General features: G+C 44.0%; 1 protein-coding gene across 2 annotated transcripts in view; it reads right to left on the bottom strand.

Annotated features, from left to right (window-relative positions):
* Window positions 1-22,317, bottom strand: part of DGKQ (diacylglycerol kinase theta) — a 113,270-nt gene that overhangs the window by 42,979 nt on the left and 47,974 nt on the right. For both annotated transcript variants that reach the window (XR_011050076.1, XM_068423192.1), the window contains exons 7-9: window positions 19,004-19,072; window positions 2,055-2,155; window positions 239-462 (exon numbers count right to left, since the gene is read on the bottom strand). Coding sequence is in view for 1 of the 2 variants with exons in the window: in XM_068423192.1 (XP_068279293.1) it covers window positions 239-462; window positions 2,055-2,155; window positions 19,004-19,072 (394 nt within the window). In the remaining variant the exon portion in view is untranslated. The remainder of the gene's footprint in view (window positions 1-238; window positions 463-2,054; window positions 2,156-19,003; window positions 19,073-22,317) is intronic.

The following is a 22,317-nucleotide window of genomic DNA, read 5'->3' as shown; positions in this document are numbered from 1 at the left end:
GTTCCATGCACATAAAGAAACCCACGAGCACATTTCCAGGCACAGAACTGAATAATATGTATATTACTCGTTATTTTCTGTCAGAAAAATAAACAGAAGAATCCGGAAATACAGAAGAAGAAACTACATTCTCTGTTATACTCGTGCGACTTCAATAACTGAAACACACTCGTCCAGACTGCAGAGGACAAGTGTAGCCAAGCAGGATAACCTTGTGATAAAGGAGGAAGACACTCACTTCAGCCAGGCAGGATAAATTCTGATCACTTCCTCATCCTTTGGTTTGGCTCTGATGATCCAAGCTTCAGGAACGGATTCTCGGAATACCGACCCCAAGTTGCTGTCCTCTGCAGCATCGTTCCTGTTGATAACATCATCAGACAGCAGCGCCTGCTGCGTAAAGGTCTGAAGCTCATATTCCTGCTGGTCATCATTTATGTAGTACGTCCTCAAAGCAGCCTCCTACAACACAGCAAGATAAATTAACATTTTCAAGAAAAAGACACCGTTAATACCTGTATAGTCACAGAGATTCATAAATACCTTACTTACAGAACCAATCTTTAACGCATGTTTTACGCACAGAACAGTGGATAAATAGCAATGGCAAAAAACAAAACAAGAGCGAAGTTTAGAAAACAAATTTTGGTGGAAGATACAAAAAGAAAACTTGAGGTATCAATAGATCTGAACACAGCCCGCAGTATTTTTGTCAGGTAATAGTGATTTTAACTCCATAGATCAAATGTAAAAATTCAGCACCAATAAAGCTACACTCGCTGCATGCAAAATTTACTTCACAAGGGAAATGGTAAATTACACTTGATTGTGCCCAACTCTGCGTATTCAATCTTCTTGCACTAAGGGGATGCTGAAAATGAGTGGGCTTCTCAGCCACAAGGCTGCCCTGACCGCATACACCTGCGAAGAGGAAAGGTAAGGGCTGTCCTTGGAAGATGAAGTCACAGGACTTTTACATCCATTACTGGCCCATGCCTGCAGCACCTCTGCTAACACAGACACTGCAGTGAATACAGCCCAGTAAGCCACTTAAGAGAACTTGTATTAATCTACCCTAGTGTTATAAACAGCAGCCTGATAAGATGTGCTTGAAACTTGCTTAAAAGGCAAGTAGCACTCCTAAATAAGAGGGTTTTCAGCACAGTATACAATATTCCTTGAAGATATTTGATATGCAGAACACTACAAACCATTTTCAAAACACCTGTTGATTTTGAGCACAATATCAAGATAAAAATCTTAATGAACTGTAGGTTTAAATTGTCAAAATTCAGATGTAATAAATTCTCCAGACTCACGTGCCAAGTCCTTTATGACTTTGAGTCCTCACCATGCACAATTCTACTGTGCACCACGCCATACTCCCTCACTTCTGCACAGCACGGGGTCTCTGCCCAGTCCAGTAAATTAAGATCTGTACAGAACATTTTATTTAGTACCGAGTCATGTTTCCACCCCAGATGGCACACTGGAAAAGCTAGGGAGTGGCCACTATGTGATCAATAATTCATTACTTTCACAGCCAGGGAGTGAAGGTAACTACGGCATGCTTCAGTCTTCAAAGCTGATTAATTGAAGTGCAAATAGCTGTGGCTGCCCAGGATAAACGTCGAACCACTAAATACTACAGAAGAGGAGTAAGATCTAAGGAACTGATTATCCAATACTGCTCACATCAGTAAAATCACACTTCAGTGTCACACAGGGAAGGGGAATGAGTGCTTAACACGTGATATGCTGTGGTCCCCATTATGCTATAGATATGTAGGCCACCGCTTCTTCAGGTGCTCTAAAATAAGAGTACTACATGAAGAAGTCAAATTACATTGTAATATTATGTAATATCATTGTATAATTACAAATTACACACAAATTAATGTATAATTATAAATCACATTGTAATATTATAGCCCATTTACAGATTTTGTTGTTGTTGAGTTACATTTGTAAACCTGTTAGCTTTTGACTATTGTGATATAGAATCATATGCCCCTTTATTACACTGGAATATTGACCTTCGCCGGGTATCTTACCACAACTTCTTCATTTTTTGCAATCCTTGGAACTGAAATCAGTCGAAATTGATTGCGTTTCACTGCATCATTCCCATCAAATATCTTTAATGTTTGTTTACCTGAATGAAAACAATTATTGTATTTCAATAACACACCCCTCAAATCATAAAGCTACCTGAATAGGAAGCATATAATGGAAGTATTAAGAACCTGCTTTTAACCCACTGAACTGTCTCTTCATCACAAGCTTTGAAGATGAATCTTTTCATTTTTGTTTTGTTACTATTCATTTAAAACGGGGTACAATTGCAGAGGAAAGCAGGAAAAGTATTTCAAGTAATCATACTTTTATCCTGGTTTTTGATATAACTATTTATATATAACTATACTGCTTATGTTATCACTTCTTCATCCTCACCATTCAAGATTGCATTTAATATTGACCAGTTTAACAACATGAAAACCAAGACAGAGTGCTGTCACCTACAGAACAACTCCCAAAGCACTGCAAGTTCTGACAGCATCCTTCCAAAGAAAGTCCTTGAAGTACCTGGTTAACTGTACAGACAACAGGAGAAAATACAGGAACAGCAGAAAAACAACAGCAGAAAGAAGGTGCAGCAAATGAAGAGCTACAACCCTTTGCTGTGTTTCATTTCACTAAAGCCTTATTAAATCTGTGCTCAAACCATGGAGCACAGGTTGCTGCACAGGCATCTCTGAAAGGGTGAGGAGTTAAGGATTTCAGGCTCTCCGTTCACAAAGATGCATTAGGACTCAGACAGGTACAGTCCACTGTATGACAAAGTTTCTCTCTTATTTAAGCAACTATTTTAAGAGCAATAGCAAAGTGTAACCAAATTCTCATAGAACGGGCAGGTTTTGAGAGGTTTTAAGAATAAATAAATGTTATCAGTCCAATATGTGTGTCCTTACCACCTATGGAAAGGAATCAATTTAATCAATCCAGACCAAAAAGGAGATTCCAACAAGACAGACCTTGTGTCCTCTCCTGATCACATCTTTATGAACACACCTGATGAGCTATTCAGTTTTGCAGGTTCTTTCATGTACTCCCCCCCCGATAAAGCCCATGCTTTACAACAGACATGACTATTCTTCATGGACATAATTTGCCCTTTTTATTGTAGTGTCAGACTGAACTGTTAACAAAAGTCACTCTTTGTATAGCACAATGTTACAGACTTATAACAAATCTGTACACCTGCATTCATCATAAAGTAATAAAATCATTAGAGGCTATCACTTGCAGACTTGAAATGTTAGAAGTATTAACTGAAAGCCACGTACACCAGCTGTAATGACCACACAACTGGTTAATCATGCAGTCTGTTAATACACATTGTAGAGATATATCACATGCTGGAGTCTATGTCTTTGTCTTACAGCTTGGAGACACTTTGTAGTACAGCAGACAGTACTGAAAGCCTTTTGCTCTGCAGTAATATTGGCACTTAGGTTTGAAGAACCACATTTGCAAACTACGATTTATCACAGAAGGATTAAAAAGGAGAGCTAGAACTGGAGAAGCAGAAAACCAAACCACCCCTAACTGACAGCTGAAAAAAGCAAGCTAGAATCCCAGGCAGAAATGTGCTCCATGGGGTATCTCAATGCTGCAGTGAGAGATTAAGAATGCAGCAAGTAACCACTTTGCAAGGACAATTCAGTGATGCTCTTCTAGCCTTCTAGAGCCACCTGAAACTCAGGTATGCCATGTCTAATCCACCTATTCCTGTTTCAGTGTATGTTCTGCTGCTTCTCTCAAAGGCAGACACTGTGCAGAACTAATTTATTCAATACTATGTTTGAAAGCAGCCTTTTTTTAAATGAGACTCTAACCTTCAAAGAAAAATCCTGCTACTTTCATTCATGTTACCTTTAGTTCTCATTATTTTGAGATATGATGCCTACACTTTAGACTTTTTTTTTCAATTTAGACTTGTCTGCTTTTTAAGGTCTTCCTTCATTAACGATTCCACTGGGCATGGCACAATGTGTATGCAAGGACTTTCTCATTAAGTAACAAAAAGATCTAATTGCACAGCAAAGCAATCACCAGTACGGCCTCCCATCCTACTCCAAACTCATCTTAGTCTCTACTGGGACAAAAGCGCCTACATTGATTGTTGGGCACTTCAGCAGCAGCACTTGCCCTTACAGGAGACGAAAAATGAGTAGGATCACTCCAGGAGCAATTACTCCTGACATAGGATTTGGGCAGTAATTCAGTATAAAGCTTTGCTCTTCTTCTTTTGCATTTATGAAACTATGATAAACTGCGTACAAACAAAAAAATCTTTTATGATGAGACTGTGAGAACAGAGCAGGGCTGAAGGTGGTCCATCCCACATGCATCCATGTTATAAACAGGGAAAAGCCTGTACCCAGGAGTATGAGGAAAGCTCTTGTCCCTTTCCCTGGAAACAGGCACAGCTGGGCACCTCCCTGAAGTGCCTGCACATGGCTGCCCCACAGCATGGGGCACAACCAGGAGAAACTGGAGTTCTGTGTGCCGTTCAGGGCTGTGATCTCAGTGCGGTCACGGAGTGCTGTTGTGACAGCTCACACAACTGGTGTGCTGCCGTGGATGGACATAGGCTGCTGAGGAATGACGGGCTGGAACAGGGAGGGGGGGAATTTCTGTGAGCCCCTCCAAGTGTGAGTGCAGTGGAGACGCTCAGAGGTCTGCCTTGGGGTGGATGATGAGCCAGCAAGAGCTTATGGGTAGTGGAGAGACCAGTGTATAGGCGACATGGTGGCTGTCTGTTACAAACACCCCAATTGGGAAGAAGTAGTGGATAAAGCAGATGATGCCTTCTTTAGACAACTGCAAGAAGCCTCACCTTTGCAGGCCCTGGTCCTCACGGAGGACTTGAGCCACTGCCATACCTGCTGGAGGGACATGACAGCCAAGCAAGAGCAATACAGAAGGTTTCTGGAATGTGCTGATGACAACATCGTGACACAAGTGATGAGCTAACGAGGGGAAATGCTCTGCTGGATCCAGTTCTTACAAACAAGGAAGAACTGGCTGGGGATACAAAGGCTGGGAACAGCCCTGGCTGCAGTGACCATGAGCTGGTGGAGTTCAGGAGCCTGAAAGGAGGGGAATAAAGCAAATAGCAGAATCAACAAGACAGGACTTCAGGAGAGCAGACTTTGGCCTGTTCAGGAATGTGCTTGGAAGACTCCTATGGGGTACAGTCCTGGAGAGAAGAGTGGTCCAGGAGAGGTAGTGGATTTTCAAGGATTGCCTCGTCCAATCTCAAGAATGGTCCATCCCAACAACTGGGGGAAAAAAGCAAAGGTGGCAGGAGCATCGCATGGATGAACAAGGAGCTCCGGACTTAACTCTACCGTTAAAAGCATGCGCACAAGAGGCAGAAGCAGAATTGTGTGAGGTGGAAGGAATATAGAGACACTGTCCAAACATGCAGGGATGGGCTTAGGAAAGCTAAAGCCCGTATGGAGCTGATTCTGGCAAGGGACATGAAGGGCAGCAAGAAAGGTTTCTACAAGTACGTCATCAGCAGAAGGATGACTAGGGAAAATGTGGGTCTGCTGAGGAACATGTCTTTCCTGTACTGAGGACCCCAAAGCTGAATGCAGTACTCCAGGTGGGATGTCACAAGAGCAAAGTAGAGGGGCAGAATCACTTCCCTCGACCTGCTGGCCACACTGCTTTTGATGCAGCCCAGGATATGGTTGGCTTTCATGACACGTGAGGACACATTGCCACCTCATGTCCAATTTTTCATCCACCAGTACCCAAGTCCTTCTCCATAGGGCTGCTCTCAATCCCTTCATCCCCCAGGCTGTATTGATACCAGGGATTACCCTTACCCAGGTGCAGGACCTTGCACTTGGCCTTGCTGAACTTCATGATGTTCGCATGGGCCCACTCCTTAATCCTGTCAAGGTTCCTCTGGAAGGCATCCCTTCTCTCTAGAAAATCAGCTGCACCACTCAGCTTGGTGTCATCTGCAAACTTAATGAGCTTTCACTCAATCCCACTATCTGTCATTGATGAAGATAATAAATAGCACTGGTCCAGTACAGACCCTTGAGAGTCACTACTTGTTTTGGCTTCCACTTGGACGCTTATGTGAAAGCATAAAAGGTTTAAGCAGGAAGCAAAAGAACTAAAATCCTGTATGAAAGTCAAACTGAAGAAGCAAAAATTGCTGTCTTTCTAAACAGTACCTACAACACAACAGATCTTCGGGCTCCTCGTTTTGCAGATTTACTTCTGGCTATTGTCAAGAAGAATGAACTTTGGAAGCTCAGCTCTAATTTCTTCTTTCCTGTATGACTATTCCTCAGGTACTCTTTTGAGAGTAGTTAGCTGGAACCTTTTACAACATCTGTTTAAGAAAAATAATCACATGATTTCCACATGCAATGTACACAGTTCACAGCAATGGAGAGTAAATTATTCTACTGGAGAAGTGAGCTTCGGATATATATGATATGATATATCAGGACGTTTCAATTATTTTTTTTAATATGAAAAGTAGTGTTACCAGGCACATTTTGCTTTTCAGTTGTCCAATTATCAACTTAGTGGTTGTTTCTGTTGTCAATTTTTTTTTTAGTCACAATATAAGGAACATTTAAATATCATCAACTCTCACTTCTAAAGTATCCTTGAAACTCCAATGGCATTGCACTGAGACTATAGCATACGTCCGAAATTAATTTGGATTAATGTCAGAAAAAGTGAAACTTTTTTAGAAACAGATTTCTGTCAGAGTCTTCTCCATGGTGACTTTAGCATAGACAAATTTTAACCAAAAGACACAGTGTGTCCTGAATGACCTTCTTTAGGGCTAACACAACTTGAGAAAACACAGCAAACACTGGTTACTGACAGCACAGCCAATGTTCTGAGTATGAACTTTCATAACGTTATCAAAATCTCTACTGTTTTCTCTAGCAATCCAGAGGGTAGACAACCATCTGAGAACAAAAACATTCATCCAACTTTTAGTACTTGTTTTCATTCGAACTGCCTTTGTAGTCTGCTCTTGTTAGATACTAGCTGGCCTGAGAGAATCCCTAGCAACTTTAACTGCAGATTTTTTTATGAATCACAGAATCATAGAATGGTTTGGGTTGGAAGGGACCTTAAAGATCATCTAGTTCTAACACCCCTCCCACAGGCAGGGACACCTTCTACTAGACCACGTTGCTCAAAGCCCCATTCAACCGGGCCTTAAACACTGCCAGGGAGGGGGCATCCGCAGCTTCTCTGGGCAACCTCTGCCAGTGTCTCACCACCCTCACAGTAAAGAATTTCCTCCTATTATCTAATCTAAATCTACCCTCTTTCATTTTAAAACCGTTACCCCTCGTCCTATCACTACATGCCCTTGTAAGAAGCCCCTCTCCTGCTTTCCTGTAGGCCCACTTCAGATACTGGAAGGCTGCTAGAAGGTCTCCCCAGAGCCTTCTCTTCTCCAGGCTGAACAGCCCCAACTCTCTTAGCCTGTCTTCATAGGAGAGGTGCTCCAGCCCTCTGATCATCTCTACTTCATGAGCTCTCCACTTCTTAAGACCAGCCAAATGTTGCAAGAAGTTGGCTTGACTCTTAAACTGTTTGCAAGCAGGAGTTTAGATCTATAGACCAGTAGTAAGGTCCTAAGATCAAGTATGTTCCTTAGCTAAATACACAGTACACTCAGTTCTGCTTTCTTTAAGGTAATCTGATTATTCGTTATACAAAACAAGCTCAATTTATCAGTGAAAAATCATGTTTAACTTTGTCACTGTCCTCCTCACAGGGGTCACTTTTACTGCAATCTGATGAAAGATGGCTTTCTTGCACATGAGCTTCTGGGGACACATTAACGAAAGAACAAACAACTACTTATTTGAGCAGAACTAGTCATCCAGAAAAACGCTTCCCAACTAATTCAAGCATACATCCACAACATGAAAGTTTGCCAGTCTGATTTCTCTAACTAGCTTTGGAAAGAAGCTCAATTATAATCACTTTCAAAGTTAGATAAAGCTCTTTCTCCCTCCTGTTCCAATTTTTAAGTATCACCAAGTGATTCAATTGTAGAAGTGAACATACCACTGCTTAGTATAAAAAAATCTTGCTAATATGCAAGAGATGCACATAAAAAAAATTTTGTATTTAAAGGAGTTACTGCCTGTTTTATAATATTGACACTTCACTGCCAAATGTCTTTTATCTTGTCCTGTTGGATCAGACTATACAGTATCAGGACTGAAAAACACATTACTTTTTTTCTGTCATGGGATACAGAGTTGAAAAAAACCTGTTCTTCATGCTTATGTTTTTCAAGGGGAAAACAACTACAAAAAGGATAACTCCAGGCATAATTTACCAAATTATAGAATTTGATTTCGGAAGCTAAGATACCAGGTTTTCCTGGGAAAAGGATAAACAGCATTTGATGAGTCCAGAGTTCATGTCCTTTGACTTTCAAATCCCCACAGACAGGACACAGTTATTCTGAAAAGACTTCTGTGCAGCTTGTGGCAGGGATAGGAAAAATATGTAGTCCTGAATGTTTTTGCCGCTGAAGAAAGCTAGAGGCCTACAACAAACATACTGGTGGTATTTACTCTTAAAAGACTAAATTCTAGCAACACTGCTTACCAAGAACCATTCTTCCCAGCAAAACTTGTGCTGTCCACATGCTTTCTGCTCTCCTTCTCTAGTCACTGCTACTTCCAATTACAACAGTGTGGACTGGCAAATTCTGGTTTATCTCAGTATTAGCACTCACAACCTACGAGGCAGCAATAAAGCAGGGAAGAATTGTGTATTTTTTCTTTTATTCGTCTTGAAGGAAGTCTTTCAGAATCCCAGATTCTTCCTTTCTCCAGCTGTTCCTCTTCCAGGAGAGCCATTTGCAGGTGTGTGTCACTTCTCTGAACTTGCTTTCATGAGCAGCTCAAAACCTCCTAGTTCCAAGACAGTTTTGAAGCACAAAGCTGTGTTAATAGCCATCCTCCCATACTGGTAGCCACCTCTTCACCTGTCTCCTCCAGGTGGTTTTTAGAACTTCTCCAAGGATCTGTCATATGTATCACCACTTGACCTGGTGTCACCTGCTTCTCCCTCTAGCTTTAGGGCTCCAAATCCATTTAAATCATGTTTCAGAGGAACATATGATATGCTTAGTTACCTGTAAGCAGTTTTAGCAGAGTACAATGACCCTTTTTATGAAGACTGAACATATCTTCAGAGGAAAAATCCCTCAAATCCACACACACTGTCTTTACCTCTTCCTGAAAACAGTTTGTTCCTGCTTGCAGAATCACAGTGAAGGTCTCCTCCACACTGTCAGCAGGTTTGGGACAAGACATAAGCAAGCACTATGCCAATGACCTGGATCTATCTAATACAAGAATGTTTTATTTCCCTTACCCGGCAGGTGAACAGCTACCTTAGCAGAGCACTGCCTGGCAAAAGAAGGGCTGTGGAAGGACATGCTGTAAAAAGTATGTTTGCTGACAGCACTGCAGACCCCATTGCTCTCCTCAGTCAGATTCCTCTAAAAACTCCTTCAGAGCCAGTTTTCTCTCAATGGCTGCATTTTGTCCTGCAGAAGATGGGCACAGGCTGAAGCAGACAGTTCACATGCAGCCAGTGAGCGCTGAGAGACACTCATGAGGCAAGGCCATGTCCTTCACTCTTCACATGTCCCTGTCTGTGTTCCACATTGAAGTCTGTTGAGCCCTCAATACACCTCCTGAAATGTATCTGTACACATTTCCAGTGGGCTGCTACAGAGAAGCTGTACCCAAGCATCAAGACTAGCAGGATGTTAAAGCAAAGAAAATGCATGATCACAGAAACAACCCAAAAAGCATGGATCTCCCATGTCATTCTTAAGTATCTATGGTTAAATTTTTAATCTGATAAGCCTTGTCATAAGAACCCCTAAGGCAGGGAATAAATTAACACTAGCTAATAACATTTGTGAATATCTCTCCATAGCCTTCTGGCAATGATGCTACAGGAAGATTTTTCCCATGTTGCTTCTTGAAGAGATTTTTCCATGAAACCTCTTTACATTTTCAGGAAGTATTTAAGAAGAGGTGTTTGCCTTCCCTGAAATAGACATCTAGAGCAGCCAACGTTTTGACTACCAACTGGTATGAGACATCAAGCATGAGGGGTGAAGGGATTCGGGGAACAAGAGAGGGACAGGCAGACTGAAAGGGAACCAAGCCAAAGGGACAGCAACACTGGGGAGTAAATGTTGTGCTTGGGGAAGGAGAGGAAATGGGAGAGACAAGTTGGGGAAGAGCACAAAACACAACTTCGTGAGAAGTGAGAACAATAGTGGCCAATATCAAGTGTCAGAAAAGGCAGATGAAGGCAGCTGAGAGAAGAAGGAGAAAGGAAGATATGCACAATGGGGAAAGTAAAGCAAAAGAAAAGTAATGTGATTTTTCAGAACACTCATTTTTCTTTTCCAAGTAGTTACAGGCAATTCAGCAAAGAAAAGAAAACATACAATCTCTTCCAGCACTTAAGTCACTAGTTCATTCAACACAGTTGATCACAATCCTCTTTTTCAAAATATCTTCAAAGGCAGGTGAAGCAAACTGTCTTGGGGGAAAAAAACATTTTCAGCATGACAGCAGGTACATTCAACTTGTAAATGAGTACCGCTGAACCGAAGCTTTTGTGAGGAAAGGAGTTGAGGACATGGAGAAGCAAATCCCTCAAACGCCATCTAAGATAAAATAAATAACGGCTGCCTAAGTGTCACTATACAGTATTCAACTGCCCTCAGCTTTTACTGATTCCTGTCAAGCAATCAGGGCAGAATCTAATGTTTTTTCATGTTCCCAGATCCCTGCAGATTAACACACAAGTAGGAGCTCTTAATAACTCATTTTTTAATTTCAGGAATTACTGAGATAGCTCCGCCAGGATTCATTTGTTGCATATATACAACAAACCAACTTTTTTTTCCCCCCCTCTACTAAGTCTTCGTATTACCATGAAATAACAGGAATAATTTTCAAAAGTTTGCCTTTGACTTCTCAAGCTTGACAGATTGCATCTATGGTTGCATCTTAGCTGAGATTAATGAATTCTGTCTCCAGGAAAACAAGAATAATCTGTGCTGGTCAAAACCTAGTTCAACATTGCATCTCAGAAAGGACAGACAATGCACACCCCTGACAGATACCTCTAAGGAACACTTTTAATCCTCTGCTCCCCAGAGAAGCTTTATCAGTTATATATTCCCAGAATGACCAAGAATTATTTTTGTATGAAAATGGACTTAGGGGCTCAACTCTTTCCCCAGGCAATACAACTAACTACACTAATGACAGCATCCACATAATGTTTATCTTACTATCCCTGTAACATTCAGTTCTCCCGAAGTTAATTGTTCACTGTGCAGATAAATCCTTAGAAGTTACCTCATGTTCTCAGGCACAAGGATTTATAGCCCTTTTCCAAATCTGCTCTGTAAGTCTGTTAAATCTATCATCTCAGAAAGTGCAGGGTTGTTTTTATGGTCATTTAATGCTTTTGGCTTCAGTATCTTGGTAGGCTAAGCTTCATGATTGACTTACCATATGTAAGCTCCCAAAATTAAGATTCAAATCTTCTAACTTTACACTTCACTCAACAAGCCTACTCCAATAGCAAAGAAACAAAAGGGAATGCAGACCACCAATTCAAATTTTCTTCCAGTATTAACCTACAGACTTTGCATCCTTTCCTATTGGCTTCTTTCCCATGGAAAAGCATGTCTTTATAAATGAATATTATTCAATTTGTTCTGATTTGGTTTCACTGTTTTTAAAAATATGCATCTGTAAAACATGGAGAGCTGGAATTAAGAAAAGCTACAATATTCTGGAATATAATTCAGTTCAGACACTCCTGAGGGAGAGCATGGTAACATCCCAAAGATGTGGCAGGGGTACTGAGTCAACACAAGAAGCTAATGAGCAGCTCACTCTTGACTTGTATTACACAAATGGTATTATCTAGAGACAGGTGGAAGTGGTCCAGCACGCTATAACCATGCCTCTGTCACATTTAATTTTATAGGTTATGACTCCTCACACACAGAGAGGCACAGAAGCACAACAGCTGGCAGGTGAAGCCCAAGAGCTTTGTCAGAGAAGGCATCAGAGAAGCCATGCCCTGCCTTGACACAAGGGCATCAGCACCACAGGCTGGGGATGGCAACCACCAGGTGAGTCCACAGGAGAAGCTCTGTGGGTCACCTCACCGACTGAGGTCACTCAGGGTGCCAGGCTCTATGAGATGCACAGGAAGAGCATCCTGGGATTGTACAAGAGTTTAGGGGATGTTTAGGGGAGGAACCAAAGTCCGGGGAAGGGAGGGATCAAGGTGTTTTGGGGAGGACCAAGTATGGGAAAATAGAGGCATAAGGAGGTAAAAGAAGCTGGTCACATGTAAAGAGCTAGCTGGTTGGTGCGCATGCCTGGCCATGCCCTGCACCTGATCAGCACAGTCTGTCCTGTCTTCTCATTAAATGCTATTTCTAACTCTTTTTGCGAGTTTCCACTCTTCTGTATACATGTGTGCATAGGGGTTCCTGAGTGCAGCAACTGAAGCAGGACTACAGGTGACTGTGACCCATGTGTCCATGGTGCCAGCAACCAGAGTGACAGCTCTTGTGTGAGCACCAGCAAACATCAGGCTGGACTCACTGGCACACAAGCTAAGTGGCCTGGGAGCCACGTGTGCGTGCTTCTCAGTGAGGCACCTGGAGAAGATAACTACTGACAGTGGCGGCAGCAGCGACGGCGGCAGCAGCGACTTGAGGTTAGTGCGGGGGCGAGGGCGACATAGGGCTATAACTGGGCGGTTTTCGTACTCTGGGCCCCCCCTGAGTCCCCCCCGAGCAGCAGCCCCGAGCTGCTTCCGCCCCACCCCGGACCCGGAGGTTCCCGGCAACGAATCAGGAGAGAAGGGGGCGTAGCCGGAGGCACCGCGGGCGATTTAAACGCACCAGCCCCTGTTGATTGGGGGTGGTGATTGATTGGGTGATAAAAAGCCTCCTGGAGGACAGGGACTAGTCCCTGCCCAGAGGGGAGAGGGGGAGTCAGCAGTGACTGTGTGAGTCAGCAATGACTGTGTGTGTCCCAGGGCAGGAGAGGCCGCAGCAGTTTGCAGCTCGTTGGGGAGGGCGCTGACTCCCTCCCAGTGCACAAGGCGAGGAAGGTGCCAAGGAGCTGTGAACCAGGGGTGTCACCAACAGGTATTTCCCAGCTCAGTGAAAGAACAATGGTATCTACCCGGCGGAAGAAGACCAAAATGGATGTGGGAACCCAGACAGAGCTCCCACGGAAGGAGGCGATGGTGCAGGTCGCAGGCTGCAGGGAATGCTACAGCGTCTCTGTGGCATCAGGGGGCTGTGTGCGCTGTGAGCAGGTAGATGATCTGCTCGGCCGAGTGGCACAGCTGCAAAGCCAGGTTGAAAGGCTTCAAGCCGAAGTAGAAAGGCTTAGGAGCATTCGGGAGGCTGAAATGGAGATAGACTGGTGGAGCCAGGCTCTGCCTTCCCTGCAACAAAAATGGGAGCACCTGCCAGAGAGCTCCCAGGATCGAGGGACCCCTGTACTCTGCCCCTCTCAGGTGGAAAACAATAACCTAGAGGAGAGGAGTGAGTGGAGGCAAGTCTATGGCCGTGGCAAAAGGCGAGTGCCCTCCTTACCTACCTCGCCTCCACAGGTGCCTCTGAGAAATAGATATGAAGCCCTAGTGGAATACAGCCGGTCCAATGGGGATGTGGTGGAGAGGCAACCTATATCAGAGGTCCCACCACAGTCAGAAAAACCTGACAGGCATATAGCTACCTCCTCCACAAGGAAGAAGAGAAGAGTTTTAGTGGTTGGAGACTCCTTCCTAAAGGGATCTGAGGGCCCAATATCCAGAGCTGACCCCCATCACAGGGAGGTCTGCAGCCTGCCTGGAGCCCGAATCAGGGATATCACCAGGAAACTCCCCAACCTGGTGAAGGCCACAGACTACTACCCCCTGCTGATCTTCCAGACAGGTGGGGAAGAAGCTGCATCCCGTAGTCTGAGGGGGATGAAGAAAGACTACAAGGCCCTAGGACGGTTGGTGAAAGAGTCTGGGGCACAAGTTGTTTTCTCCTCCCTCCTTCCATTTTCAGGTGATGACGTGGGATGGAATAGTAGGATTCTATTAATGCCTGGCTACGAGACTGGTGCTACAGGCAGGGCTTTGGGTTCTTTGATAATGGCTGTTTTTATAAGACACCAGGCGTGACGGTAATACATGGGAAAGGTTTATGTCATAGGGGCAAAAGGGTTCTGGGACAGGAATTAGCAGGGCTCATTCGGAGAGCTTTAAACTAGATTCGAAGGGGGATGGGGTAGTAGCTGGGCTTGCACCACTGGGGCAACGCTCTAGTGTTGAGGTAGACCAGGAGGACTCCCATCCCCCTGGGGTGAAATCGGTGTGCTCAGCTCGCTCCCTGAAATGCCTGTACACCAATGCACGCAGCATGGGGAATAAACAGGAGGAGTTGGAAATCCATGTTTGGTCGGGGGGTTATGATCTAGTGGCAGTTACAGAGACTTGGTGGGATGCCTCGCATGACTGGAATGTGGTCATGGATGGCTATGTCCTGTTCAGGAAAGACAGGCCGCTAAGGAGAGGTGGTGGAGTTGCTCTTTATGTGAGTGAGCAGCTAGAATGTATTGAGTTCTGTCCAGGGGCGGATCAGGAGCGAGTTGAGAGTTTGTGGGTACGAATTAAGGGGCAGGCTGGCAGGGGTGATACTGTTGTGGGTGTCTATTACAGGCCACCGGATCAGGATGAGGAGGGTGATGAGGCCTTCTACAGGCAGCCGAGAGCAGTCTCGCAGTTACAGGGCCTGGTTGTTGTGGGGGATTTCAACTACCCTGATATTTGCTGGGAGGCCTACTCAGCCAGCCATCCTCAGTCCAGGAGGTTCCTCCAGTACATTGATGATAACTTTCTGATGCAAATGGTGGATGAGCCAACTAGGAGAGGAGCGCTGCTGGATCTGATCCTCACTAACAAGGAGGGTCTGGTTGAAGAGGTGAAGGTTGAGGCTGCCTTGGTTGTAGTGACCATGAGATGGTAGAGTTCAGGATCTCATGTGGCAGGAACAGAATAGCTAGCAGAATCACAACCCTGGACTTCAGGAGGCCAACTTTGGTCTTTTCAAGCAATTGCTAGGGGAAATCCCATGGGACAGGGTACTAGAAGGTAAGAGGGCCCAAGATAGTTGGTTAGCATTCAAGGACTGCTTCTTCCGAGCTCAAGATCAGAGCATCCCAGCAAGTAGGAAGTCAAGGAAGGGTAGCAGGAGACCTGCATGGTTGAACAGGGAACTGCTGGGCAAACTCAAGTGGAAGAAGAGGGTGTAGAGATCATGGAAGGAGGGGCTGGCCACTTGGGAGGAATATAAGTCTGTTGTCAGAGGATGTAGGGAGGCAACTAGGAAAGCTAAGGCCTCCTTGGAATTAAACCTTGCAAGAGAGGTCAAGGACAACAGAAAGGGCTTCTTCAAATACACTGCAGGTAAAGCCAACACTAGAGGCAATGTAGGCCCACTGATGAATGAGGTGGGGGTCCTGGAGACAGAGGATAAAAAGAAGGCGGAGTTACTGAATGCCTTCTTTGCCTCTGTCTATACTGCTGGAGGCTGTCCTGAGGAGCCCCGGACCCCTGAGGCCTCAAAAGAAGTCAGGATAGAGGAGGAATCTGTCTTGGTTGATGAGGGCTGGGTCAGGGACCAATTAATCAACCTGGACGTCCATAAATCCATGGGCCCTGATGGGATGCACCCGCGGGTGCTGACGGAGCTGGCGGAAGTCATTGCTAGGCCACTCTCCATCATCTTTGCTAAGTCGTGGGCAACGGGAGAGGTGCCTGAGGACTGGAGGAAAGCGAATGTCACTCCAGTCTTCAAAAAGGGCAAGAAGGAGGACCCGGGTAACTATCGACCGGTCAGCCTCACCTCCATCCCTGGAAAGGTGATGGAACAACTTGTTCTTGGTGCTGTCCCTAGGCACGTCAAGGATAGGGGGATCATTAGGGGCAGTCAACATGGCTTCACCAACGGGAAGTCATGCTTAACCAACTTGATAGCCTTTTATGAGGACGTAACCCGGTGGATAGATGATGGTAAAGCTGTGGATGTGGTCTATCTCGATTTCAGTAAAGCGTTTGACACGGTCTCCCACAGCATCCTCACAGCTAAACTGAGGAAGTGTGGTCTGGATGATCGGGTAGTGAGGTGGATTGTGAACTGGCTGAAGGAAAGAAGCCAGAGAGTGATGGTCAATGGGACAGAGTCCAGTTGGAGGCCTGTGTCTAGCGGAGTTCCGCAAGGGTTGGTACTGGGACCAGTTCTATTCGATATATTCATTAATGACTTGGATGAGGGAATAGAGTGCACTGTCAGCAAGTTCGCTGATGACACAAAACTGGGAGGAGTGGCTGACACACGGGAAGGCTGCGCAGCCATGCAGAGAGACCTGGACAGGCTGGAGTTGGGTGGGGAGAAATTTAATGAAATATAACAAGGGCAAGTGTAGAGTCCTGCATCTGGGCAAGAACAACCCCATGTACCAGTACAAGTTGGGGACAGACCTGTTGGAGAGCAGCGTAGGGGAAAGGGACCTGGGGGTCCTAGTGGACAGCAGGATGACCATGAGCCAGCAGTGTGCCCTTGTGGCCAAGAAGGCCAATGGCATCCTGGGGTGGATTAGAAGGGGTGTGGTTAGCAGGTCAAGAGAGGTTCTCCTCCCCCTCTACTCTGCCCTGGTGAGGCCGCATCTGGAATATTGTGTCCAGTTCTGGGCCCCTCAGTTCAAGAAGGACAGGGAACTGCTAGAGAGAGTCCAGCGCAGAGCCACGAAGATGATTAAGGGAGTGGAACATCCCTTATGAGGAGAGGCTGAGGGAGCTGGGTCTCTTTAGCTTAGAGAAGAGGAGACTGAGGGGTGACCTCATTAATGTTTATAAATATGGAAAGGGCAAGTGTCATGAGGATGGAGCCAGGCTCTTCTCAGTGACATCCCTTGACAGGACAAGGGGCAATGGGTGCAAGCTGGAACACAGGAGGTTCCACATAAATATGAGGAAAAACTTCTTTACGGTGAGGGTGACCGAACACTGGAACAGGCTGCCCAGAGAGGTTGTGGAGTCTCCTTCTCTGGAGACATTCAAAACCCGCCTGGACGCGTTCCTGTGTGACATGATCTAGGTAATCCTGCTCCGGCAGGGGGATTGGACTAGATGATCTTTTGAGGTCCCTTCCAATCCCTAACATTCTGTGATTCTGTGATACTGGAAGGACTAGGAGGTCCAGGATGACTGCTGGAGTGACTGTAGGGGCTGGTGGTCCACCAGGAGACCCAGGTGGGGGAGGGGGTGTGTGTGCATACATATATGTGCACCACCACACACGCATGTATATATATATATATATGTATCAGAATACATATATGTAGACACACACATTTCCACTAACAGACCTTCATCCTGCTCAGCCACAGACTGGACAGAATGCTGCAGCAGCTACACCTCTACTGGGGTACCAGATTTGGAGACCCCCTAACATCATTAAACTGAAGCTTTCAAACATTTCACCTTTTTTATTTCTTTGTGAATACTCTGTTTTTAAAGAGACATTAGAATCACTCCCTACCTATTGAGCTTTCTAAATCATAGCAAAGTTACTGGGCTCTACATTGACTTCTGTTTTGTGAAAATGTATTAAGAGAAAGCAATGTTTTAATGCTACTGTTCCATTTAAGACACAAGTAATCATTCTTTACATGAGCCTTGAAAATGTACCATCTACTGCTGCTTTCTCCAGTCCACAGATGGACATTGTATATGAACAAAAGTCATTAAACTTTGTATCCTGCCCCCAATTTTCATATCTTTTTTCCTTCTTTTGGGAAGGTTGTCCAAAACTGAATTGTCCTGTACTAGTACTTTCAACCAATCCAGTTGAAATACCTGGATAGACGATTTGCTCTCTTTGACAGTCACAACTAAGGGAAATAGCCTTACTTGGTGAAGTTTAAAAGTCCTGACACTCAACCACTTATGTCACCTGAAACACTGGAAAAAGTGAAAGTTTCTTGGATAAACTGCAGTTAGAGTCTGGTCCCACAATAAGGGAGCATGGTGATGGATCATAACTTACAGTCATTAAGAGATACCGGCTTCAAATCTTACGAAGTGAAGTAAGAGCATGCTTGAGATCACTTCCATAACTGATTTAATTATTTACTGATTTGAAATTTTGGTTTTTACAACAATCCATGCAGCTACATTAGGTAGCAAGTACCATGTTTTTCTAGTTACTAACACGGATATAGGGGGTGGGATGTCCTTAAATTGTACTTGGCTTCACCTTCTGGAAAGTAAGAGTTTGGCTAATACCAACCCCAGAAAACTCCATACACTTAAGAATTTAACTGCACGAGAAGCAACCAGCCCAGCTCAATCCTGATGCACAGGAATACACATACTTTTAGTGCAACATGCTCAAGTTAAAAAAAAAAAAAAATCACCTGGTGTCTTCAGTAAGATTTGGATCCAGCTATCCTAAAAGAAAAAGGCTTTGAAAAGATACGCTGTCTGCCTTTTAAATTGGTTGCTTATCTATGGATTGTTAACACCATGCTTTCTTTCTTCAGTTACCAAGTTGAGAGACATGATCTGTCTGTGAGGGTAATGAACAGATTGTCACTTATGCCAGTCTACCAGTGGAAAATAGTGATGAGATATTTGTAAGATCCTGGATAAATGTGTTGGACTAAAACCTGGGACCTCAAATTGATACTTAGCATTAGAAAAATGGCCATTTAATATTTTTTCATAAGGCAAAGCAAGTTAAGATTATACAAATAAAGACCGGAATGGGTTACTATTCACCACTTACTTGAATCTGTTGAAATTTGGACATCTTTTACCGATCCCTGTGTTGACCCATCAACATCATCATCTTCATCTGTGAAAACAGAAACATTTAAGAAAGGATTCTTGTTAATTTGAATTGGGGGGGGGAGAGAAGGGGCAGTAGGAGGGAAGTGTTTGTCATTTAAGGATGGTTTCCATCAAAGAAGCTAACACAAAAGAAGCCAATCAGAAAAGCACACTTTCTTCTTCTGCCTCTTTTAAGGTAATAATCCATACTATAAAAACCGCATTAAAAAAACAAAACCTGCATTGTCATGTAACTATAGTGAAGGCATATCTGAAGTCCTTCTATTATGAGCTTTAATATCGCAACTACTACATTTCATCCCTTTCTCAAGCTGCAATGTTTGCCTATGACCGAAGTATATATGGTTTCCAGTAAGTTTTAAATCATCAAATCAGTCCAGGAATTGCAGTAAGAGCTTTCCAGTCAGAAGTATGTGTATCATATCAATAATAACTTAAAAATAGATTTGCTGACACCCAAAGAGAAAGAAATTTCTACACTCCAGAAAAGGACTTTGACAGCAGCTCATTGCTCTCACTAAAAGGTAGGAGCTAACATGTCAGATAATAACACAGCCTGTAAAATCACACATAAAATACTTACAAAAGATTAAAATAAAAGCTACTAACATTTACATTTGCTTCAGTGAAGATAACATCCTGACTGCATTCTCATTCCTGACACTCAGGTCCATACAGGAAGACTGGTGCAAATCCAAAAGTGATAAACTTTTCTTTTCTAAGGGTTGCAGCAGCATGCAACATAAGTCACCCAGTGTGCTGATCATATAATGGTATTCACACGCCCATCCATTGAAACTCCCAGTCAGTCTTGACTGGGATGCAGACAAAGCTGGCAGGGGGATTGGACTAGATGATCTTTCGAGGTCCCTTCCAATCCCTAACATTCTGTGATTCTGTGAAAGCCCCCAAAAGATATAAGCCATGCAAGACCTTTATAAAAACTATGCCTTGCAGTTGAGGGAGGAGGCAGGAAACCAAAACACAAAACAAGAGAGAAAAAATAAAATCAGTAAAGACAGATATTCACAGCAAAAGAGGTACCAGGGAAGTCAGAATCCTAATGCAGGAAAACCTTCCAAGAAGCAGAATCACAGCATGTCAAGAAGGGTACTTAGCGGGAGTCCTAAACTGGAGATCAGGTAACTTACTGAATATTTGGGTAATGCTTCAGCTGACTACAGGAAAGACCAACAATAATGTTTCTGGGTTGGGGTTTTTAAAGTATAAAAGACGTGTTGAAATATTTTCCCTGTTATAGTTGACAGACAAACAGATGAAGTTTCAAACTGGAGAGAAATTTAGACAATACAGTCCTGAAACACCCTGAAAGAAAAGGAACTTGAATGCCTTCTCAAACTTCACTTCAACCCAGATTAAATTAAAAAAAGGATAAGTAAATACAACAATAAGAAATGAAAGAATTCCTGATTGTTCCAAATCCTCCCCTTTTTCTAAGTTTAGATGAGAAGAAGCTGACATCTTTCATTACTTTCTCCCTCAGTCTGTACAGTAGGGAAATCTACACTAATAGCATCTTGAAACTATTGCAATGAAGTGCAATGACTTCTTTTGAAATACGCTAAGACAAGAGTCAGTTGGAGGAAGAGGAGATAACTGCTTCTACCATTGCTTCCCCTGGTAGCCCAAGGCTTTGAAAAGCCACTTTCAGCACAGAGATGTTCACTGAATGTTGGCCACAAAGCTTAGCATTTACTCAGTAGCAAAAGCTAATCCAGACAAATGCTCCCCAGTAGGTCAACAATCATGGGCTCACTCTCAGATGACCAAGTCATCTTGAGAGACAGAACATCCATAATGTGCATGCAGTCTTTAGTGAGTACGGAGCCTACACCTCTCCCTGGAAAAGTGACAGCAATTCTCAGGGCAGCTGTCCTCTGAGTGGTCAGAGGAGCTTCAAACATGTCCTGAAGAATGTTAGGGAGCTGTTGGACCCGTGATACATCTTGGTAACTTTCGGCATGTACCAAGAGCTAGTGGGCTTTTCAGAGAAAATGCGTGTCTGTTCTGTGAACATGGGTAACAAGAAGGACTAAGCAGGCCAGAGCACAGAGCTGCCTCAACACAGGATGATGAGAGAACTAGCTTAAGGCAACTGCCAGCTCTGCCTTTAAAGAAGAATCTGGGCAGAGGGAGAGACCTGTGTAGCAATGGTATTCAGTGCCCTTGGCAGGGACCTGCGGTCAGCTGATCTCCATCAGACAACCGAGAGCAGCAAAACTCCAGCAACAGATCTTAAAACAAGCCTCAATGGGAAGTGAACAGTGTAACAAGGAGCCACGCGTGAAGGCACCAGATCTCTACCTGAACATTAGGGACGTAGATGCTAAAACAAGTGTCACATACCATCACCAGCTAAGGAAAACCAGAACAAAACGCCTTATGCACAGCAGACTACAAGGCAGGTACTGCACCGCAAATATTATCCTCCATGCCTTGTGCTGAGCCACAACCGTGGCCCACTGACCATGAAAAAAGGAAGATGGCAAGTGCTGGGGGCAGCCATCAAGTTCAGAGGTACGGCTGGGATCAGCAGCAGGAGGCAAGGGGAGCGTCCCCACAGCTTGGCCTCTGCTCCCCAGGGCGTCACCAGCCCCTCCAGCCTGGGAGGCTGCTGCCCACTGCGTGTCAGGGAGCTGAGCCCAAGGAGCAGAAATTCTCACTGACCAGCAGGAAAGAGATCTGCTGTTACAAAAGAGATTTTTCAGGGTGTTGCTATACGTTATCTGGGTATATGCAGGCTGAGCACTACAGAAATGCATTCTGGCTTTCCAAATGTGGTGGGTTTTCTGCGTTTTTTTTCATATCGCATTAAAGGACTGGAAATAGTCCAAATTAAGTTACTGAGTATTTCCCCTTCCCGATGCATCTGTTTCTGACCACCAGATAATGACTGATCTGCACTGCATTCTCTCAATTCAAAGTACAAGACATACATTTTAATTAAAGGAATGCAAAAAACATTATTACTTCAAAAAAACTTGAATACGCATAACACGAATTCATACCCTTAGCATGTAGCCTAAGTCCTGAAATGGAAAACTTTCTCTTCCATCATGTAAAATAATGAAGAGACTAGAAGGTGCAGCTATGACCTTGGATTCTTTCACTGAAGGTGCTCCATGTTCAATTTTTACTTAGAGGTGATTTAAAAATTAAAAAAGGAAAAAGTTTAAGTCTGGCATATTAAAAGAACACACCACTGTTTCAAAGACAAACTTAGTTAAC

Source organism: Nyctibius grandis, chromosome Z (assembly GCF_013368605.1).
Source record: "Nyctibius grandis isolate bNycGra1 chromosome Z, bNycGra1.pri, whole genome shotgun sequence".
Lineage (NCBI taxonomy): Eukaryota > Metazoa > Chordata > Aves > Nyctibiiformes > Nyctibiidae > Nyctibius > Nyctibius grandis.
The sequence above is the reverse complement of the archived record's forward strand: the minus strand, read 5'-3'. Positions and strand labels throughout refer to the sequence as shown.